This window comes from Oikopleura dioica, chromosome 1, assembly GCF_907165135.1.
Source record: "Oikopleura dioica chromosome 1, OKI2018_I68_1.0, whole genome shotgun sequence".
Taxonomy (NCBI): domain Eukaryota; kingdom Metazoa; phylum Chordata; class Appendicularia; order Copelata; family Oikopleuridae; genus Oikopleura; species Oikopleura dioica.
The window spans coordinates 2,749,852-2,769,732 of record NC_137291.1 but is presented as its reverse complement, the minus strand read 5'-3'; the positions used below and the strand labels follow the sequence as shown (position 1 = coordinate 2,769,732).

Sequence of the window (19,881 nt, the reverse complement as noted above, 5' to 3'; positions counted from 1 at the left end):
GATTCGTTTATTTGTTTTTAAAACTCATTTAATTAAAAAATTAAGGGTGTCATTCTCGAAAAAGACAAGGCTCAGAACCTTTGCAAAAACCTGACTCAGGATTTGAAAAAGGAAAAATATGCATAATTTTCTGTAAAACTCAGCATAAATCGTATTTGCGCACGAAAAGAAACGAGCTTCTTAATCCCTTTCTCGGCTTCGCGGTACTTTAGTGTTGCCGGGGTCAGCGCGAAAAGCTCCTTTGGGCCCATTTATCGCGCGTTTAGCTGTTCTTTTCGTTGCCCCAGAAGACCTTTCATTTTGCTGAAAACAACAAAAGCAAACATTTTTATCCATGAAAAAGAAAAACCATCGAAATTGTGGACCAAATGCTTGCAACAGCAGTTTCCAAGGAAGAAGCAGATCGAGCTATTGGAGTTACAGGAACTTTGGCTTGAACGATTCTTGAACTTTTTTTTCTAAAAGAATTTTCAAAAATTTTCGTGGGAAAAATTCAGCGGCGCGTCATTTTGGAACATTTCAGCCTTTTTTTGAGGATTTGGATTCTTTGCTTGTGTAATATGATTTGGCGATTGTCCTTATCGGAATTGAATTTCATCGTAAAAACGCTCGGCGGGACACTCTTTTCATAATCGCGAATTGTGACAGAGATTACTCTTTTGTCAAAATATTTGTTACACTACCGTTTTGCTGATAACGGGTTTGATAAGGGAAGGAAAAGAGGGATAGTAGGTAATTTGGATGAAAAAATTATCGGGATATTATGTATTGGCAAAATGATCATTCTCTTATCGGAGATATAATTTTGTTTTTTAGAAATAAATATTTAAATGGAAGGGTACCTTTGTTGGCTCACAAGGCCACGTCGCCTTAGTGAAGCAACAAATTTTCTTTCTTAAAAAAATAATTTTAACTTTAAAAATTCTGATTAAATTTTTAAATTTTTATTTTAAGATTTTTTTCGCGTTTTTTTTTCTTTTGCGAAAAATATTTTTCCTTTCTGAATATTTGCTATTTTGGGCTCGTTTCTGTCAAACACGTTGTTAGTCTGAAAATTCGTTTAGTTGTCCGCTTGCGTGAATATGCAAAGACGAAACTGCCCGGCTGCGCGTTTTTTAAACAATTTAGCCTTTCTTTCCAAAAATGCCTGATAAGATTGCGATAAGATCCTTTAGAAAGAAAAAGGTGGCCTTTTAACACGTGCCGTTTTTTCTCCCTTTTTTTCCGGAGATACCCTTAATAAGGGAATCCTCCTCTGCGAAAATGTAATAGGCGGTTTGAGAGCTATGATTTATCTGACGTGGAGAATGTTTCTAAAAACGGTGTTTTGACTCGAAAAATTCCGGAAATAAAGCTTTTAAGGACTATTTTTGAGTTTGAAAAACATGATTTTTCCCGTAATTTATTTTAAAAATTGCAAAAATGGGGTGTTTTTGCCTCTGGAATTTGCATGTTTGAGCCCTGCCCCTCCCTATGACGGGGTAAATATTTTTTTGAAATTATAACTTGTTTGAAAAATCCAATCTTTATCGCTCGGATTTAAATATTTGCAAAACTGATTTTCAAGCCAAGAAAAAGGTAATGTAGAGGACGGTGATCTTTTAAGGCGCAGCGAATCGACAATGATTTCCGATCGAATTCACAAGAGCTGGGTCACCAAAATCGTCAAGCAGACCTCCTTCCTCCAGAAAAAATACAACTCCGCGGACTGTCGAAAATACGGAAACCCGAATCAAAGTGATGTCAGCGATGTTTGGGCGGAGTTTGGAGGCAACAAGGAATTGATACACAATTTTTTTATTTGATCATAAATTATTAATTATTTTATTAATAATTTTATTAATCAAGTCTTTTTGTTAAAAATTGATCTAAAAAGTAAAATTTGTAATTTATTAAATAATTTAATTCATAAATTATTTCGTTTTCAAATAAATTTTTTAAAAAATATATTATCATTAATTATAAAAGTTCACATTGAATTCTTCCCCCTCTTTCCAGAATATACAGTCCCTACGCCCCTTATTAAGCCCCCTTTATAAGCCCCTTTCCCAAAACACTCAAAACGTGCTCTCCTACTTGTAACCCTCCCTCCGATCTATTTTCAATTTAACCCGAAACGGAAGGTCCCTATCCCGCCGTTGTCTGATAAGGTTAATCTATTGCTTTTTCAAACATCCGTCCAGGGCCTTCTCTTTTCATACGAAAATTATTCAGGGCCAATTTTCTCGTTGCGTATCACTCCTTTCCAGATCAAGGACCAATACAACCTCTTCGGCAAGCTGATTTGGCCAGCGAGCGCGGCCGACGGACTCCGCGGACGGCAGACGGTTCAAGAAGCGCCGCTAACAAACTTGTGGCTGCAATTCGCCAGATGGCGCTTGTGGATTAACGGAACGGATTTCTAGTTTTCTTTTTACAGCAGATGCTTGATTTGATTTTCAGATCAACCAAAAAATGAAAAATTCGACAACTTTTCGGGGAACTTTTGGATCATCATTTTTCGATGATATCACGTTGATACCCTTATTTTTAAGACAATAAAAGGTGTAAAAGAAGCACTTACTAATTCTTCATTTACTAACGTAACTTGAAAATTGCCAAAACATCGACTAAACGTGCCGGATATCAAACAAGCCATACCATACTATTTTGAGTTGCAATAGAAAATCCGTAACAAAGAAAACATTTCGGCGTGTTATGATGAAAGCAACCCGAAAGCGCAGGACTCGCGCGCTGGTGCTCAACGTGTTAAGGTAAGCTCGTAATGATACGAAAGAGTCATTTGCGCGTGTTTAACTTTATCCTCGAATTTTGCCTTTAGAGGGTTGATCGAGAACTGGCAATTTTGTGAATTCGGGGAAGCCAAAGATTTAAGGTTTTTGAGATCGAGAATTTCGACTCTAAATATTCTCTTTTCCTTGAAAACCTGAGTCAGGACCTGAGTAAGGAACTGAGTCAGTACCTGAGTCAGAACCTGAATCATAACCTGAGTCAGGAACTGAGTCAAGACCTGAGTCAAAACCTGAGTCAGGGCCTTGGTCAGGACCTGAGTCAGAACCTGAGTCAGGACCTGAGTCAGGGCCTAAGGGTGCACTGATAAGAAAGTGACACCCTTATTGTATTAAAAAAAAGGAACAACCGTTCTCTATAGATTTATCTCAATAAAATTCTAGAAATGGCGAAACCGAGCGCATAGAAAATTCGATACATTGGAACTTCGCGTCTGCAAGCACCTGTACAAGGGACTTGTGAAGACGAAAGAGACGGACAATCCGTACAAGGACAACTCCGGATGCGACTCGAGCTTATTCAAGGAAAAAGTCAAGGACGAAAAGAGACGACTCAAACAGGTACGCATTTTGAAAACATGGAAAGAGAGGCTAAAAATGTTTCTTTTAGGAAGAGAGATTAGAAGCGAAAGGCAAAGGGCGCTAAACCAGCAGCCTCGGAGAAAGGTTTTCTTGTAACTGGAAGCAAATGAAAATCGTTCTCCGTGGAACCATAAAAATTACTGGTTTTTCCGCTCCCCGCCGGGCGGTAAAATAATTCGAAATCGAAATGAAACGTTGGAATTGCCTATTTTTGTTGAAATAGAAAAAAATGGCCAGGGCAATTTCAAATGACGAAGATTTTGACGAAGATTTTCATTTTGACTGTATTATACACAACTCTTCTAATTTCCTCAAAAACAAACTTACTGTCTCTCTTTTTCTTTTAATACTGTACAGTTTTGTATTCTACGAAAATTTTTGTTTCGAGTAATTTGTGACGTGAACTTATTCACTCACTTTTTATATCTCACTCTTTCTGCAGTGTACTGTAATTGGCAACCCTTTCTGATAGAGAGAGGGTGGGTCAATTATGATCAGATAATTTAATAAATTCTACTGAATATTTACTATTAGTAAGTTGTTGTTAGTAGTAGTTGTTTAAAACAATCGCTTTTCGTTAAAAATGGCATCGCAGGCGCACGAGTTCGAATCCTATCATGGCAATTTTTTTTTATTTTTTTTTTTTTGAAATAAAATCTTGATTCTTGAAAAAGATATGAGGTTATAAATATGATGTCATTTAGAAAAAAAAATCATAAAAAAAATGCTTCTAAAGTCCTTTGAAGGACGTGAGAACATGAAAATTTAATGAAAACCACGGCTGCGGACAGCTAGAAAACATCATTTCAAAGGTGCATGACATGTGACCTGTTCTAGAATATGACACGTCTTTTAAGATTTATGCGGTTTCCTAGTTTATTTCATGATTTAAAACGAAATGGTGAGTTTGTAAACGTAACTCAAAAAATAAATCGATAGCGATTTAATGATCCATAAAATGGATTTTCTTTAACTCAAGCGAGAAAAATCAGTTAGAGAAAAGGGAAAAGAGAAAATGTCCTCCGACTCGAGCTCCGAATCTGGAGGAAAAACTGCTGATATTTCTCTGAGTGACGTCACTGGTAGAACACCTTCGAATTTTGAACCTCCTGCAGGCCTTAGAAAGACTTTATCGTTGCCAAGAATTGATGAAAATATCGAAAATCAGCTGCAGAGAATCCACACACTCCTTGGAGATATCCAAACTTCCTCAAAATTAGAAATGATTGAGACGAAGGCGAGAATCGCCAACCTTGAAAATGAAATTAAGATGCTTTCCGAAGAAAACCAAAACCTGAAAAACCGAAATGAAACTCTTCAATTAAACATCGATCACGTGGTCGGAGAAATGGAACGCCAGAAATTTGATAGTGAAAAGTTACTTGAGGAGCTCAAAGAGAAATGGGAAACGTCTAAAATTCAAGAAGAAATCGCAAACATCCATAGCGCCGCAAAAAAAGCAGATGGAAAACTGAAAGTTGATATTCAAAGACTGAATTTGGGAATCGAAATGGGCCTCATCGGCGGGTTTCAGAGTTGCAAATTTTGATTAATTTTTCTTAACTGAGCTGAGCTGATCTGAGTAAAAATTTCTCTGAGCTGTGCTGAGCCGGCCTATTTTGGAGGTTACTGAGCTGAGCTGAACATTTTCAGAGGTCATTGAGCGGAGCTGAGCTGAGCTGACCTTCTGTTTAAGAGAGCTGAGCTGAGCTGAGCGGACCCTAATAAGAGCTAAGCTGAGCTGATTGAGCTGAGCTGAGCTGGTTTTTACTGTTTTTTGCTAGTAAAACGTTTTCGAATCATTGAGCTGAGCTGAGCTAAGTGATAATTGTCTGAGCTGAGCTGAGCTGAGCAGAACAGATCATGTTCGAAAATAATTGAGCTGAGCTGAGTGAAAATTTTCTGAGCTGAGCTGAGCAGATCAGATCATTTTCCAAAATCACTGAGCTGAGCTGAGCTGAGCGACTGCTCAGCTCACTCAGCCAGCTCAGCTCACTCAGCTCAGCAAATTTGCAACTCTGGCGGGTTTCATCATTATTATGGACGAGATACCAACAGCATTCGCAATTCGATGAATGATGAGAATCTGCGACGAGTTCTCAAGCTTATATCTCTTGGCCAAAAAACTGTGAACGTCAAGCCATGAAAGTTAAAAATGAACTTGTTTCCTAAAAAATTTGCATATTTTTTTTATGATTCGTTATTTTAAATAGCATGCCCAAGTTTGTAACAGTTCAAAACTATGAAGTAGCAGAAGCTGGCTGGCGAATAAGATTCCAAACTGCAAAAAAAGAATACGGTGGTGATGGTTCGAATCATTTTCTTTCTGTTTCCTCAAATGGTCAGTCTTCCGCGAAATTCAGTGCTGTCGCTCAAACAATACTTTTGGACAAAGGCGATGTGTCAAGAAAACGAGAATTTATGAGCATCAAAGATGGAGCCTGGGAATCTGTCTTGTTCAATGGAGATGCAGACTTCAACTATGTCAGATTCAACATTACCTTCGTTCAAGAATAAAATTAATGTTTAACTGCTAAATGTTTTTGCTTGTAAGAAGGGCTGTAATTATCTCGTGCCTATGAAAATTGCTGTTTTGAAAATGAACCCGCTGTGTTTCCAAAAGTGGTGCTAAAAGGCTCCGGTCGAGCACGTGTCTCGTTGTGGTTGTGGTTGTGGTCCCTTATCTAGACGCACGGCGATAACCGCTTCTCCGTCTCCCGCTGGGAGCCCTTTCTTTCGTACCAACCTAAATCGCGACTTATGCAACTTGCAAAATCAAGCTTGCAAAATAAGATAAGCAGCTAAGAGCTTCTATAAGCTCTTTCCTTCCTGATCCCGTTTATCGTGATTCCTCATTTTTTCAGGCAAAGGATTTTCTTGAATAATATTAAATTTAATCTCAGTACAAAATAAAAATTTTCCATACAAAAAAATTTTTTTAAAGAGTCTTCAACCAACAGAATTTAGTCCCTCGTCATATTCCTTCAAAATCATTTTCGCCGATTTGGGATTTTCTTCGTCTGAACTTTCATCCAACTGCGATGTTCTAAAATCGTAAATTTTCAGTTTTATAAATTTGCGGGCTACATAATTAATCACTTTATCGCTGAAAGGATTTCGGGGCGGCGATTGATTCGATTTGAATCTTACCTCAGAGCGAATCTGCTTGCTGTGCCGGGTCTTTCTTCTCGCCCGGAACCGTGGGCTCTTCTGCCGCGGTTCAAGGGCTGAGGATTGGGAAGAGACGGGATCACATTTTTGGCACTTTTGGATGGCGCTCGGCCGGATAATGCAGCGTCAATTCCTTCCTAAATGAAAAATTATATATAAAAAAATTGAAAATTTTCATAAAAATTCTCTTTTTTACCTTTTGAGAAATTTTCGGTCTGCTCATCAATAATTGCGCTTTATAAGAAAGTCCATTTTTCGTCGGCCTCTGCAAAAACGGTCGCTGTAGCAAAACTCCACCACCAGCCGATTGCAGCGAATTCGTCACAGAAGGAGGTACCACCACAGGGAGAGAAGCATACGAAGCTGTTTCGGAAAAAGAATCGTCATTTTTTCCTCCGCGGCTTGCTTTTTTGATCAGTCGCTGAAAATTTGGTTGAAAAATGAAGTGAATAATCTTGTTTTTGCTTCGTTGGTTTAAATTTTGACGGAGAGTTCTAAAAGGGGCGAGACTCGCATTTTCCGACTCGTGCATTTTGTGACTCTTGAAATGCATCCGAAAGTGCTACTGTTGACGCGAGCACTCAAATTTGCCCCTTTAGGAAACGTTTTCTTTTTGCTCCGGTCACAGGAGCTTCGCCTTATTGTCTTTTTACCTGTAGTTTTTCTTGTTGTCTTTGGAGCCTCTGTTGCTCGGCATGAGTTATCGCAGCTGCTTCTTTGAGTGGAGTAAGAGCATCATCAGTTGAGTTGAGTTTCACCAACGTTTCGCCAATACTCGCATTTGAGCCCATCAATCCATTCGTCTTTCCTAAAATCGCGGCTCAGTAAGTCAAGTATTCAACAAAAATATGCGCCAACGCATAAGGAATGCCCCGCAAGAAAACGAAGAAAGTCACAAAGAACTCTCGGAATCCGACCTTGGCGACCTTGTCCGCCCTCCTGGTCCTCGAGGAATTCGCAGCGCATTTTTGAAAAAAGTGTTCTTTAAAACTTTACCATGCGAAGAAATTGTAATGTCCTCGAAAGTCGCTAGAGCATTGTTGAAAGCGGCTAGGGCTTCGTCAAACTTTTTCATTCGCTTCAAGCATTTTCCTTCGCCGAGATAGCATAAGCCGGCCATTTCTAGGTTTCCATCGAGGAGGTAGCCTTTTGAGGCGGATTCGTAGGAGGAAATGGCGTTTTGGAAATCGCCGGTTGAGGCGAAATTTGTTGCGGCAAGATAATGACCTGAATAAGCATTTTCGACTGATATTTAGGAATTTTTATAAAAAAAAATAATTATTTTATTTAATAATTTTAACTATTTTATTAATTTATTTAATAAAATAATTATTTTGCAAAATAATTTATTATCATTAATAAATAATTAAAATAAAATTATTTTTATTTAAAAAATTTCTCATTGAAAAAAAAATTTTTTGTTTTTAAGTTAAGGGAGTCAAATATAATTTTCTAACTCGTACCTCTTGGATTGTTCTTTGCTCCTTTGAGCGTAACATGGGCGTCTTCGTACAACTTCGCCTCTATCATTGCCTCTGCCAGTTGCGTCTTGTGTTCCGTTTTCTCTTGGTCGTCTAGGAAACAAAAGAGGCTTATTTAACGTTGAATTTATTATGATTATTATCACCTTCTATTTTGTCAGACATGAGCGCGGCATTTTGAAGAGCACGTTGAGCTTTTTTCGGCTCGTCCGTGGCCAGATTGACTTTTCCCTAGTCCAAGCTCACGAGTTTGTCGAAACACGAAAAGGGGATGAACGAGATTTTTATCGCACGGAAAGAGGTTAAGATCGCCAGATTAAAAGTTTTGTTTCTAACGGAGAAATACTCCGTTCAGTTAATTTCGAGAACTTTTCCTCAATAAACCACGCTTGTGCCAAAGTAGCATAGTCCCTGCTCGCCTCAGCTGCTTTTCTAGCAATCGACAGTTCTTCCAAAGCTTTGTCGAACTCGCGCATTCGTTCCGCCGCCTAAAAACGGCTAGATTTCCCACGAATGTGAAATTTATATTTTGGGCGGTGTTTCTGATTTCGTGTAATTTTCACCTTGCCGCGCGTAATTGCCGCCTTCGCGTACAAATTCGGATTGATGATCTTCTGCATCACTTCGAAACAGCTCTTCCAGTCGCCGATGTAGGCCATGCCGATGCCGAGGTTGTAGTACAAGTGCTGCTCGTTGATGACTTTAGGCTCGTCTCCGCCTGGGAGAAGACTAGAATTAGATCGTTATCTTAATTTATCGCGATTTTGAAGATATCATAGTGACACCCTTACTTCACAATGATGGAATATCTAGGTGGCGTCAAAAAGCGACGAAAATTCGACAAATTTTACGTGGGCGGCTTCTCGGCTGCTGATTGGCGGGTGAACCGAATTCAGGCTTCTGATTGGTTAGAAATCGCCACTCGAATATGTCGAAATTAATGACCAAATTATTGAGTTCGAAAAAAATCTGAAATAAGCCCTTGATAACTGAACCAACAGCCTTGAGAATAATTCCCAAGTACGTGCAATTAACGCTGAGACTGATAGAGCTCGGCAGGAGAGCGCGCCAACGCAGGACCGATAAGCGGGAGAAAACTGCGAAGATAATTCGCCGAGCCCCGGCTAACTCAAGTCCACAAGGATTTTCAAAACATTTTCTATCCTAGTTTTTTTTTTGCTTACCTCAGCATCTTGAGCAAAATTTCAACCCCTTTTCGTGGCTCTCCGGTGTTTACAAGGGCTGTGCCGAAGTTGTAGCCGCAGATGAGATTGAGCTGCTCATTTTGGCTCGAACGGGCGAGTTCTAGAGCTGATTGGTAGGATTTTTTAGCACCATCGTGATCTCCGACCTCTTTTTTAGGGTTCATCTTATTGGTTAAACTAGAATTTCTTATCGCAAAAATTAAACCCTTCCTTCTCGATTTTCGGCGAGCTCCAGAAGCTTTTGAATTTCAGCTTGTGCCATTTTCGAGTCGAAATCTACTGAAGAAAGTGTCGAATCAGCGATTTAATACTGTTATATAAAAATCCGTCGCATTCTAAAGTTGGGATAGATGTTAGGAAAGAAGGGACCGCGAAAATCAGCAGCGGTCTGGGATTAACTGCCCAGCCCGCAAGAATATAGTAAAACCCTCAAGTCCGGATGAGGGATAGTTCAATATTCTGAGAGGCTTCTTCCAAAAGGCCTTGTTCGATGAAAAGAATATTGCTCTGTTAATTTTTATTTCAGTGAATTTCTGGCAAGTTCATAAAAGACGAATTTTAGCTGTTTCTTGATATTTGAGGTTAGTTTTTGAACTTTTCAAAATAAGGGTGTCGGGTGATTAAATAGATAAAGCTTGGAAATGGAATGCTTCGGGACTTTTCTCATCCCCATTTTTTTAATAGAAAATCTTCTTTTCAGACAAGATTAGGGTCCTCGGTCAACAGATCCATGGAAGCAAGGGCAGTTTTGATTTGATTGAATCCGGACTTGAGCGACTCGTGATATCGCCATTCGCTCGAGGGCGGATTTGTCGGAGGCGGGAGAAGATTTTGATTCGTTTCTAGCGCTGCGGAGGAAAGATTTAGAAACTTTTCGTATTCTTCGATCAGGCGTTTTCGATGGTGGGGAGATATTATGACGCCAGTGCCAGAGCGAAGAAAAGCTTCAGCGTAAGTCATTGGACCAGCATTAACCTTTACAAAAGGGTCAATTTTCAATCAACCAGAGAAATCCAAACTCCACGTAAGAAAAAAAACGCTCCAAAACACCGCTTGTAAGACATCATTTCAGACATCATTTGTTGATGTTCTCGACGCATTGAAAATTAAATCAGTTGACCCTTGCCTGAACCATGACACTCCCTTGTAAGCAAAGATGTAATTTCTTCACATCGACAGGTTCTCGTACCACTTCTTTGAGGTCAGAATTTTTCTTCTCCAAAGAGATTATGGCGATTTCAGGAGGCTGAAAATTGGGTGTCGAATTTTTGTTTAACGATGTCTACCCCCTTATATGAAAAAGTCTGTTAGACATTGGAGATTTTCTAGGCTTTTTTCCAGTCATTTTCGAGTCGAAAATTTCGACTGTATCAAAATTCCCGCGGTGGGGTAAAATAACTTTCAAAACCACTCGCTCCCGAAATTTCCACTATCTTATCTTTCCGACTAGAAAATTTTAGACACCCAAAACGAAAGTTCTATTTGATGCTCTGCGGCAACTTGAATTCTCTTTGTGCAGTACGGGAAAGCGTGTTTTGTCGAGATGATCGTTTTTCTGATCCATTGCTTTGTTACGTCATCGGTTCGGGCTCTGCCGTCCTTGGTGAAGGGGGTTTCGTAGGAGAACGATTTCAGGTTGTGGTTGATGGAGAAATCGGTGGAGAAGGATGGTGTTTTGGCGGAATAGGGTTCGACGGATGTGAGTTGAAGAAAAGCGGTCTTGGAGTCAAGTTCTGCTTCGGATATTGGCTTTTGAGTGATTTTGTTTGGTAAAAATGTTAGGTAAGGTCGTTCTAGTACTAGGCTATAATGGTAAAAACGAGAGAACAATAATTGCAATATCGCTTAATACTTATTCAAGCAAAATAAACACAAAATTATGGTTTCGGAAATTATTGCTCTTTTTCTAAAATCATTTCCTTAGAATCTGTTATAATCTCGAAAGCACCCGGAAATCGTCTCTTATACAATTCTTCCAGCCTCGCTCTGACTTCATTGAGCTGCGTAATTTTCGGTTCTTATCATTTGGTTCAACAATCATTTCTTTATCGCTAACGAGCAAAAACTGCTTTTTCTGGTAAAAAAATAACGAAAACTTTTCTTTTTTTTCGTAACACGTGTTGATTACTAATTCGTCACGTGAGCAAGTGGAAATGTGAAACATGATGATAAGAATATTAAATGTTCGAACCTTCCCTTTGTAGATGAAAATCTTTGATTGATCATCCTCCCAGTGAGATCCGTAAAACGCGACTCGGTAGTACTTTCCCAGAAATCTTTTTTTCCTCAAAAATTCATTGGATTCTTCCGCGGCGAGTTTCATTTCTCCAAAAAGCTCGGCCAAATTTTCATAATCAAAATCTCTCTCCACCAGCGGCGTGACCAGTCTGAGCAGCTTCGGCACCAATTCAGGCTGATCAGCTTGTCGAGCCAGATGCGCGGCTTTTCTCAAATTAGCCGTCACATCGGCGGGCGAGTACAGATCCTCCTCGTCCTCTTTTGGCTTTCCCTCGTCGCGCGCGATGTTTTCGGAAATGTCGTGAAATTCTTTGCATCCAAAGTCGAGCACCTTTTACACGGCTACTAGAATTCCAGCTCAACCAAAACTACACTTGTTGGGCTCGGGATTTTGGTTTTATAGGGTTAAACGAAGTTTTCCAGCCAACTTCCGCCATATAGACCCCCTTTTATCATTCCTTTTTAGAATCAGCAGAAAATTCTAAGAATTTTGACCATTCAAAATTCTAGAAAACTCCACTTCCGGTCGATTCTAAAGCCGAAAGTTGACGAAATTTAGGTGTTAGGGTGAAGTGTGACCTATCAAATTGATGCTCAGACGACTTCCTATCATTTAAGAAAAGAATCAACATCAACGGGGATCAAACCAACCGGAAAAAACTGAGAAAAAAAAATTGATAATTTTATGCCTTTTTTACATAATTTTACCCGTCGGTTTGATACCGTTTGGGATTATTTTTTCTGATATATTGATTATAGGATGAGTCAAAATCTTCTGAGCATCAATTTGATAGGTAACACTCTAGCATTACTCCCAAATTTCGTCAACTTCCAGCTCTAGAATCGACCGGAAGTAGAGTTTTCTAGAATTTTTCTCTAAAAAGGTATGTTGTTAGGGGGTCTATAGGGGGGCGGGCGGCCGCGGTACAAAAGTGAAATTTGTACTGCGGGTACAAATTTTGTACTGCCGGTACAAAAAATGATAATTTTTTTGGCGATAAAAACCGATTTTTACCCAAAATAATGCTCGTTTTTGGACAGAACTCCACCTCAGCTATACCAGTAAGGAGTTTCCTTCAATTCTAGCGCGAAGCGCACACTTTTTCTCGGATTTTATTTTTGGCTTGTACCGGCGGTACAAAAATTTTTGTACCGGCGGTACAAATTTGTAACGGCGGTACAAATTTGTACCGTGGCCGCCCTACACCCGGTCTATATGGCCAAAGTGGGCTGGAAAACTTCGTTAACTTTAAAAAAGCACGTCTTAGGCTCGTTCGTTTAACAAAAAGTTCTGAACCGGACACGTTTATTGGAATCAATTTTGAAACGTATTTGAGCAAGAGTATGCTGAAGGTGAAATTATTAAAATACGTCTAAAAAGTGTTATTATTGAATCAAATTCTAGATAATCTTGTTTTATAAACATCAAAAAAATTTCATCATCTTATGGTCCTTAAAAATTAGATCAAAACTTATTCTTTTGACGAAAGAAATAAAAATGAGACATCGAAACTTGTCCCTTCAATAAGAAAGTTCAGTACTAAAATTTCGTTTAGCCGCTTTCCTTTGCTTTATTTAGAATCTCGGCGACAAGCGCGGCAATATGCGCGTAGCACATCGCCGCCTCAATTCGATTTCCGTTCTCTCTGTGGCGACGCGCCATTTCTTGCAGCCACGTTTTCCGATGCTCCGGCGAGTCCGAATAGCTCTGCGCCATTGTATGCTGCAGATCGGAGAACTTTTCGGGGTCGTCTTCGTGTTCTTTCATTTGCTGGGTCGAGACGAGGACGTTTCGGATTTTTTTGATGAGGTCTTTTACTTCGCCAGAAAATGACCTGAAAAAAGTGAAAAAAAAAGAAAGTGAAAAATTTCTGAGAAAAATATTTGAGAAAAAATTTTTGAAAAATTTTTTGAAAAAAAAAATTTTGAGAATTTTTGTTACAAACTTACGATTTCGCGAAACTCAGAGCGCTTGAGTAAGTATCATTTCCCGCAAGTTGCTTCAATCCAGTCAGCGCCAGTTGGAAGAGTTTCTGGTTGACTCGCTTTTCCGAAATAAGACGGAAGATCGCGCCCATAATCTGAAGAGAAACTCACGTTGAGAAGGCTCGGGTGGTGGTGTTTGGGAAAGTAATTTTCTTCAAGCAGAATACCTGTATTTGGGAGCGTGGGAAGCCACGGCGGCTGGAATGCGGATTGTTGTTTTCCGTTTGCATCTTTTTTGAGGCTCAGAGTTTTTCGTTTCTATGGATTATATGAACCGTAGTTTGAGTCTTGCGTGGGCCCTTTGTATAATATTAAGGGTGTCAACAAAGTTCTATTTTAGAGCGACACTTGATGATTAAAAATAATGATAAATTCAAGAGTCTCTTTGAGTAGCTCAGTTTTTGACACAATTTCGCGAACCCTAAGCGCGGCTTTTGCTTTTTGTCGAAGCCGCAAGCGGCTTTTTTTTAAAGAAAAACGGCATCATCCCGTCTGAAAGTCATCTAAGCCTCTTTCCAGAAAGAAGAGCGTGGCACTGGCATTTTGCCTGATCGCGGAAATCCTCGAATTGCATGCCTTGAGCAGTACAAACACGATTCGTTGACAGTAGTCCGTCCGGTGCACGAATAAACTTTGTCGATTTTCCTGAAATAATAAATTTGCTTCATCGACTTCCGTGTTTAAATTTTCAAGTGTGCTTCGTTTCTCTCTTTTTTATTGGATTTTCTTGCGGGGAAGCTAATAGATCAGACGCAAGATAACTGTCAACAGATTTTGAGCATTTGTGTACTCTCGCCTGTTGCCCGGCAACGAAAGGCACTTATGGCACATTGAAGATGCCGAAACGATCTTGTTTGATGGATCTTGCCTTAATATAAATCCTCAGCAAACTGAAAGCATTGTGGAGCACCAAAGTAGGTTGGCAAAAATCGAGCAGATCAAGAAGCAATTCGAAGATTTTCTTCTGAAGCTGGCTGTTTCCCCGGTGGCGTTCGGCGACTGTACTTCGCGCTCCAGAAATGTACAAGTGAAGGAGGTCGAGAGAGATGAGGGAGAACTCGGCGGATTCGTGTTTTGCCCAGTCGTCATCAGTTGGAAGACCTAAATTATTTTTTTCCGAGATCTTCAAAAATCCATGATAAGGCTGGAGTCATTAAATGTCATGAAACCAGCGTTTGAGAAGGAACTAATCTACTAAAAGTGCCACCGCGCTACGTGGGGTCATCTTAATTGGGGGCAACTTACTCTCAACAGGGCGGTTTGTTAATACGAGGGAGCGGTAAACGCCCGCTCGAGAAACTGAAATTCGTTTTTAATTTTCGTTTTTTGAAAATTTTATTTTCTTACAGTTCTGCTTCTCAAACTCTTCAGATCTTCTGTCCATTTTCCGCTGCGCAGCACTTAGAAACATGTCCTCAAAAGGTCGCGTTTTGAGAGTGGGCACCCCTTGCCCGTTCGTTACGTTTTTCCGTTGTACCTCTTGAGTACTCGTGGAACTGACACTACCGGCGTTATTTCCCTGATAATTGTCCTTTGAATTGCTTGCAATTTGGAAACTCTTGGGCAACCACGATGCTGGTCGCGGTACTCGAGAACTGAGTCCTGAACTTTCTGCCAGGGAGAGGATATTTGTGATTCCCAGTTGCTGAAAAATGAAGGGTTAGGGTTAGGTTTAGGGTTTGCTTACCTGAGAAACTGGTCTAGAAGTTTGAGTTGATTTTTTCCCGAGTTTCGGAGAATCGTTCGGGCTGTTTTTAGTTTGAACTATTGTCGCAATATTTCTGACTGGGAAATGACCCTTGTTTGAGGTTTCCTATTGAAGAAAAAATGAAAATTGCGTTTGCACATTATTTTGGTTATTCAAGCAGGAGTAATTTTGAACGTTGTTGATTTCCGTAAGATTCGGAATTTTGTTTAAATGACAGTAATGAAGGTTATGGAAAAATGATTTTATTGAAAAATGCATCCGAATTTCGCCGAAATTTGAAATAAGTGCTTCGGTGTGCCGAACGATCAAGTGACGAGTACCACCCGTTTTTGGCATTTTTTTCGCCCGGTCACGTGGTCCCATTCCTGCGGTGCGCCTCATGAATTTTCCATTTTTTTCCTCATGAATTTGTGTTTTTCAAAATTCAAGAGCTTTTTCGCGATGGGTTTTAGTTAGCTGTTTCGAGCAAAGTTTCGGTCAGTAAGTGCAGTAATCAACGAGTAATCAAGGTGATCGCACGTGTTTGAAAGAAAAATGCGTCGTCATTTTGAACGACCGCAGAATTTTTTAATGCGCGGATTTTGTTGGAGATGATTTTTGAGCTTATGATAGTGAGGTTTCGTAAAAGAATGAGGTGGACTTTTTAAACGAGCACTCGAAAATCAGGGATTTCGCTGACTTAAGGCTCTACCCGTCATAAAGTTAAACTCACTTTTTAAGGGCGTCACTATCATAAACCCAAATTTGATCAATCAAGTTCATTTTCATGCAAGTTTTTTGGTGACTGTTTTCCTGAGACTGACCCTTAAATTCGACGGCATTCTGTCAAAATTCTTCTTCGCCTCCTTAAACTTAAAGAAATGCACTGCCATTGAAAGGATAGTGAAGAAGTTTTCAAGCTCCGAGGCCGAGCATTGACCCCAGAAATCAGCGATGATGTCTTCATTTAGATTGTTGGCGATGTGGAAGAAGCATTTGAGCATCATTTTCAAGGCATCTAGGTCGAGAGAAGCTGGATTGAGATTTGGCATGGATCGCATTGAAGGATTGCGCTTGAATTCGGATAAATCGGTGAAGCCAATGTTGAGCGAATGAAGATTGCGAGTCACGAAGCCGATAAAAGGACTGTAAAGCTGGTCGATGCGGCTTTGATCCTTTGGCTGAGAATATCTTCTATCAAGAGTGTGTTTCGTCAGGAGGTTGAGAAGAGCTTCTAGTGATTTCTTTCTCGCGTAGGAAACTGAAGAACTTGGAGAAGAAAGACCAAATTGAACCATTCGAAGGAGTTCAGCAGCGAGAAAGTGTTTTTCGACGAATGATTTTGTCAATTTCAAGCTTTTTAGCGAAGTGTCCGCGAAGTTGGGAAAGTTGAGAGCGACAAACGCTTCGTGCTCGCTCAGATTCTTCAAAATCTCGAGTCGCAAATTGAGACTCTGTTCGTCCAAATTTTGGTCGAGAAAGAACACCTCATGGTTGATGGTAGAGGCGACCAGTTTGGAGACAAAACCAACTTCGAGGCTCCAGTAAATCGACTTATAAAAGTCGGTGAGGGCCAAAGCAGCTGCGCGGATTATACGGAATTTCTCACCACCTTCAATCAAGGTGTCAAAAATGCGACAAACGTAAAGGGATAGGAATTTCGGACGAACATTTTAAGAAGAAAAAATTCAAAAAATAAGGAAAGACTATCCTTTCAACCGGCTGATTAATTCAAAAATAAAGGTTATCGATAATTTTTGAGACCTTTCCTGAAGGATTACGAGCTCTAGATTGAAGAGAATCATCAACAGATCGTTCCCAAGGAGAATGATTTTTCAGTCGATGCATGTGCTCGCAAGTTTTGTAGACAAATCGTTCAAGATTCGTTAAAAAAATCGAATTGAACATTTCGGACTTCCTCCTCACTTTTCGCTGATTTCGATAAATTCGCTGAAACATCAACTTCGCCAAAATCTTCAAAAACACGTCCAAATAAACCAAAAGCTGTTCCTGGCGCTGCTTCCTCGGATCATTCGACATCAAGTCCTGATCCAACAAGTTCACGATCGCGGACAAGACCGAATCGAACAAATTCGGAAGCTTCGGCAAATCCAGCTTGTTTTCGATAAATTTCAGCAAATTTTCTTTCTGCTCGTTTTCGACCAGAATCGCAACGATGTGGACAAAAGTCGAAAAAGCAGAGTCAGCGAATCGTTCTGATTTGGTGATCATTTCTGGCTGCGAATGGATTGATTCGATGACGTTGAAATGATGGTTCGAGTTTTCATCTGCATCTGGACCTGCTCGCGTATTTCTCTGAGCAAGAGGGATCATTTTCGGCCGCTCGACGATCTTGTCGCTGGCGGTTATTTCCAACAACCGGTTAATAATCAGCGGCATGAAGTGAATCAGATGAATCGGATCCTCCCCCGGCAGAGCCATGAAATTTCTCAAGTCAAACGGGTTGGAGAGAAACGAATGGATGAGCTTGCCAGTGACTTGGACAGTGGAGACAAGGACGAGTTCCACTTCGAGGAGTTTTTTCATCCCGTCGACGTAGTTTCCTGATGGATTTGTCAAGTAATGATTTGGAAGAGTTTTGTTTTCGCCGTCGGTTACGAAAACCGGGAGGTCATATTTTTGCTTCAAGTCGAATCTTCCGTCGATTTGCCGGAGCCGAATCCAGCTTGAACCAATTTCTGTCAAGACGGATTCGGGAGCTCCTTTCTTGCTTGAGGGAGTCTTTTTCGGATCGACGGAGACGTGGTAAATGACGATTTTCACGTGATGTCCGTCGTGAATATTTGGTGGAAGTTCTACTTTTATTTCTTCGTAGAATTGTGGGCACGTTTGGTGATGAGTGACTGCCGTGTGTCTTGAATAGATTCTAGAGTGATAAGCGCTAACACCAGCGGGGTTCTTTTTAAGGGCATAAGCTTTTACTGATAAGGGATTCGGTATTGAGAAGTAAGATGAATGTGGCCTTTGTATTCCACCATCATCACATGTATCTTAGGCCAATTGATTTTGTATCAGTCATATCAGTAATGAAAAATTATCAAAAGAATCAAACAATGTTTATCTTATGGTTTTTGGAATCATTCCTTGAAGTATCAAAAATCAGCCCTCTCGTTTCCGGCCTCGTATAAAACACGCATAATTTTCTCGAGCTCGCGGGCTCATCTCCATTCCACAGTTCGCAGCTGATCGTGATATTCCTCGCCTTTGGAAAGCTCTTTTGAGTATCGTACTTCAGCGAAATCGGGCGAATATAAAGATGATTGAGGTAATTCTCAAAAGGAGCGGCAATATGTTGAGGAATATCTTCAAATGTGTCGATTTCAAAGTATGGATCGGCTCCAGCAGCGTGATACGGCTTCACTGGCTGGAGAGAGCTAGTCAGAACATCGACCAACTGCTCGTTTTCCTTGAGAGGCTCGATGATGACTGTAAGCAAGGAGAGATTCGGAGGGCGGTAGATTCGGTCAAGTTTGTCGAGATTTTTGCCAGATTTGCCGATTTCCGAGAGAAAGCGGAATAATTCCTCGTCTTTTAGTTTATTCGCTTCTTGTCGATAAAGATCTCCAAACGGTATCTGAAAGTTTTCCTGTTCCTTGAAAGAAGACTGAAAGCCACCAGGAGCGAAACTTCCCTTTTTGTCAAACAGAGAAACGGCTCCCCAGCAAAAGGGCATCCGATGCTCTGGAATTCTGTTGCATGCGCTTTTGACTTGCTTGATTATTCCGTTGACGATTTTCTCCGAATCAGATTTTTCACAATACGGCTGGGAAGTTTTCGAAATCGATCCTTGCAAAACTCTTTCGATTTTTGCCACGAGATAAATTTGCTCATGAGGTTGGTAGACATCGAAAATCGCTTGCTTAGGGTTTTCGATCCAGGAGTAGTTGATCTTCTTGCGCTCAGGTTCGCCAAACATCTGATCGACGAAGTCATTGATGCCGACTGGATTGGTCAGGTTTTTAAGGGCTTCATCGTTCATTTGGGCATGGAAATCCGCCGAGATTTTCTTTCTTTTGAGAGTTCCGAAATTAAGTTGTGGTGTAAGAAGAAACATTTGCTTCAATTTCTTATTCCTAATCAATTGAAAATTCTGTATTTTAATTCCAAATAGAAAAATAGAGGACAATATTATGGTCCCTTTTTTAATTTGAAACTCTTCCTTGATTTCGCATCAAAAAGCGCAAAAGTAACAAAAAACGGCTCCAGATTTGAAATGTCAATATTTTGCTCCCTTATTGCTCCTCTCAGATGAAACTGCAAACTCGCCGCTCTCAGAACAAATCTCACTGGCTCCAATCGATTCTCCGCGACTTCAGAGATCTCCGTCATTTGCGAGTTTTGTGATAAGTTCAGCCCTTCCCGCTGAGATGAAAGCGCAAGAATTCGATTTCGGTTCCGCTTGCGTTTTCGTGTCAGATCATCGTATCGCTGTGATTCTTTGAGGTACGAGTAGATCGAGTTATTTTGAGTGGCGGAAAATCTCGATTGGATTTTTTCCTCGTCGATGATGTCTTCCGGGTCTGAATCTTCTTCTAGTTCTTGTCGCTTAGAGCAGGCAAGGGCATCGTTGATTCTTGAGACCCAATCGTCTCGGTCTTCTTCGTTTTCAGCGACAAAGACAGCATTGACTTTTTTATGATTTATAAAATTGAAAAAGAGGCCATAATGTTATCGTTTCTTTGGAGAAAAGGCCCCTTTTTACCCCTTTATTCATTGAACAT

General features: G+C 40.3%; 5 protein-coding genes across 5 annotated transcripts; 1 reads left to right on the top strand and 4 right to left on the bottom strand.

The window, feature by feature from the left end:
- Positions 1-1,507: 1,507 nt before the first annotated feature.
- On the top strand, positions 1,508-3,901 carry LOC145696934 (uncharacterized). Its single transcript, XM_081774056.1, has 4 exons — positions 1,508-1,778; positions 2,250-2,753; positions 3,174-3,350; positions 3,400-3,901. The coding sequence occupies exons 1-2, from the start codon at positions 1,623-1,625 to the stop codon at positions 2,403-2,405; spliced, it is 312 nt and encodes a 103-aa protein (XP_081630182.1). The 5' UTR covers positions 1,508-1,622; the 3' UTR covers positions 2,406-2,753; positions 3,174-3,350; positions 3,400-3,901.
- Positions 3,902-6,249: 2,348 nt separating this feature from the next.
- On the bottom strand, positions 6,250-9,490 carry LOC145711524 (uncharacterized). Its single transcript, XM_081789216.1, has 11 exons — positions 9,434-9,490; positions 9,208-9,392; positions 8,587-8,752; positions 8,400-8,511; positions 8,170-8,256; positions 8,006-8,116; positions 7,539-7,769; positions 7,196-7,350; positions 6,739-6,963; positions 6,522-6,679; positions 6,250-6,417 (listed from the first exon to the last, which is right to left on the bottom strand). Exons 1-11 carry the CDS (start codon positions 9,488-9,490, stop codon positions 6,321-6,323), a joined length of 1,584 nt encoding a protein of 527 aa, XP_081645342.1. The 3' UTR covers positions 6,250-6,320.
- Positions 9,491-9,793: 303 nt separating this feature from the next.
- On the bottom strand, positions 9,794-10,469 carry LOC145697543 (dedicator of cytokinesis protein 9-like). Its single transcript, XM_081775118.1, has 2 exons — positions 10,355-10,469; positions 9,794-10,203 (listed from the first exon to the last, which is right to left on the bottom strand). The coding sequence occupies exons 1-2, from the start codon at positions 10,361-10,363 to the stop codon at positions 9,925-9,927; spliced, it is 288 nt and encodes a 95-aa protein (XP_081631244.1). The 5' UTR covers positions 10,364-10,469; the 3' UTR covers positions 9,794-9,924.
- A 205-nt stretch (positions 10,470-10,674) lies between these two features.
- On the bottom strand, positions 10,675-11,922 carry LOC145711523 (dedicator of cytokinesis protein 11-like). Its single transcript, XM_081789215.1, has 3 exons — positions 11,878-11,922; positions 11,420-11,797; positions 10,675-10,977 (listed from the first exon to the last, which is right to left on the bottom strand). The coding sequence occupies exons 1-3, from the start codon at positions 11,920-11,922 to the stop codon at positions 10,675-10,677; spliced, it is 726 nt and encodes a 241-aa protein (XP_081645341.1).
- Positions 11,923-12,774: 852 nt separating this feature from the next.
- LOC145711522 (dedicator of cytokinesis protein 10-like) lies at positions 12,775-19,874 on the bottom strand. The gene is made up of 13 exons (XM_081789214.1): positions 19,853-19,874; positions 19,448-19,788; positions 18,213-19,226; positions 16,904-18,058; positions 16,847-16,850; positions 15,964-16,751; positions 15,140-15,265; positions 14,800-15,097; positions 14,698-14,751; positions 14,321-14,553; positions 13,620-13,682; positions 13,417-13,547; positions 12,775-13,301 (listed from the first exon to the last, which is right to left on the bottom strand). The coding sequence occupies exons 1-13, from the start codon at positions 19,872-19,874 to the stop codon at positions 13,019-13,021; spliced, it is 4,512 nt and encodes a 1,503-aa protein (XP_081645340.1). The 3' UTR covers positions 12,775-13,018.
- Positions 19,875-19,881: the final 7 nt, after the last annotated feature.

What these genes read in the sequence shown, in the direction of transcription:
- LOC145711523 (XM_081789215.1), bottom strand. Translation starts at nt 11,922, where the DNA reads ATGATAAAAGGGGGTCTATATGGCGGAAGTTGGCTGGAAAACTTC. An exon ending in GAAGTTGGCTGGAAAACTTC is followed by an intron (nt 11,798 to 11,877) that starts GTTTAACCCTAT and finishes GCCGTGTAAAAG; the next exon opens with GTGCTCGACTTTGGATGCAA. An exon ending in TTTTCATCTACAAAGGGAAG is followed by an intron (nt 10,978 to 11,419) that starts GTTCGAACATTT and finishes ATCACTCAAAAG; the next exon opens with CCAATATCCGAAGCAGAACT.
- LOC145711524 (XM_081789216.1), bottom strand. Translation starts at nt 9,490, where the DNA reads ATGGCACAAGCTGAAATTCAAAAGCTTCTGGAGCTCGCCGAAAATCGA. An exon ending in CATTACAATTTCTTCGCATG is followed by an intron (nt 7,351 to 7,538) that starts GTAAAGTTTTAA and finishes CCGCGATTTTAG; the next exon opens with GAAAGACGAATGGATTGATG. An exon ending in GCAAGCAGATTCGCTCTGAG is followed by an intron (nt 6,418 to 6,521) that starts GTAAGATTCAAA and finishes TTACGATTTTAG; the next exon opens with AACATCGCAGTTGGATGAAA.
- LOC145711522 (XM_081789214.1), bottom strand. Translation starts at nt 19,874, where the DNA reads ATGAATAAAGGGGTAAAAAGGG. An exon ending in GAATAAAGGGGTAAAAAGGG is followed by an intron (nt 19,789 to 19,852) that starts GCCTTTTCTCCA and finishes ATCATAAAAAAG; the next exon opens with TCAATGCTGTCTTTGTCGCT. An exon ending in TGCTGAGGATTTATATTAAG is followed by an intron (nt 13,683 to 14,320) that starts GCAAGATCCATC and finishes GCCTCAAAAAAG; the next exon opens with ATGCAAACGGAAAACAACAA.
- LOC145696934 (XM_081774056.1), top strand. Translation starts at nt 1,623, where the DNA reads ATGATTTCCGATCGAATTCACAAGAGCTGGGTCACCAAAATCGTCAAG. An exon ending in CGGAGTTTGGAGGCAACAAG is followed by an intron (nt 1,779 to 2,249) that starts GAATTGATACAC and finishes ACTCCTTTCCAG; the next exon opens with ATCAAGGACCAATACAACCT.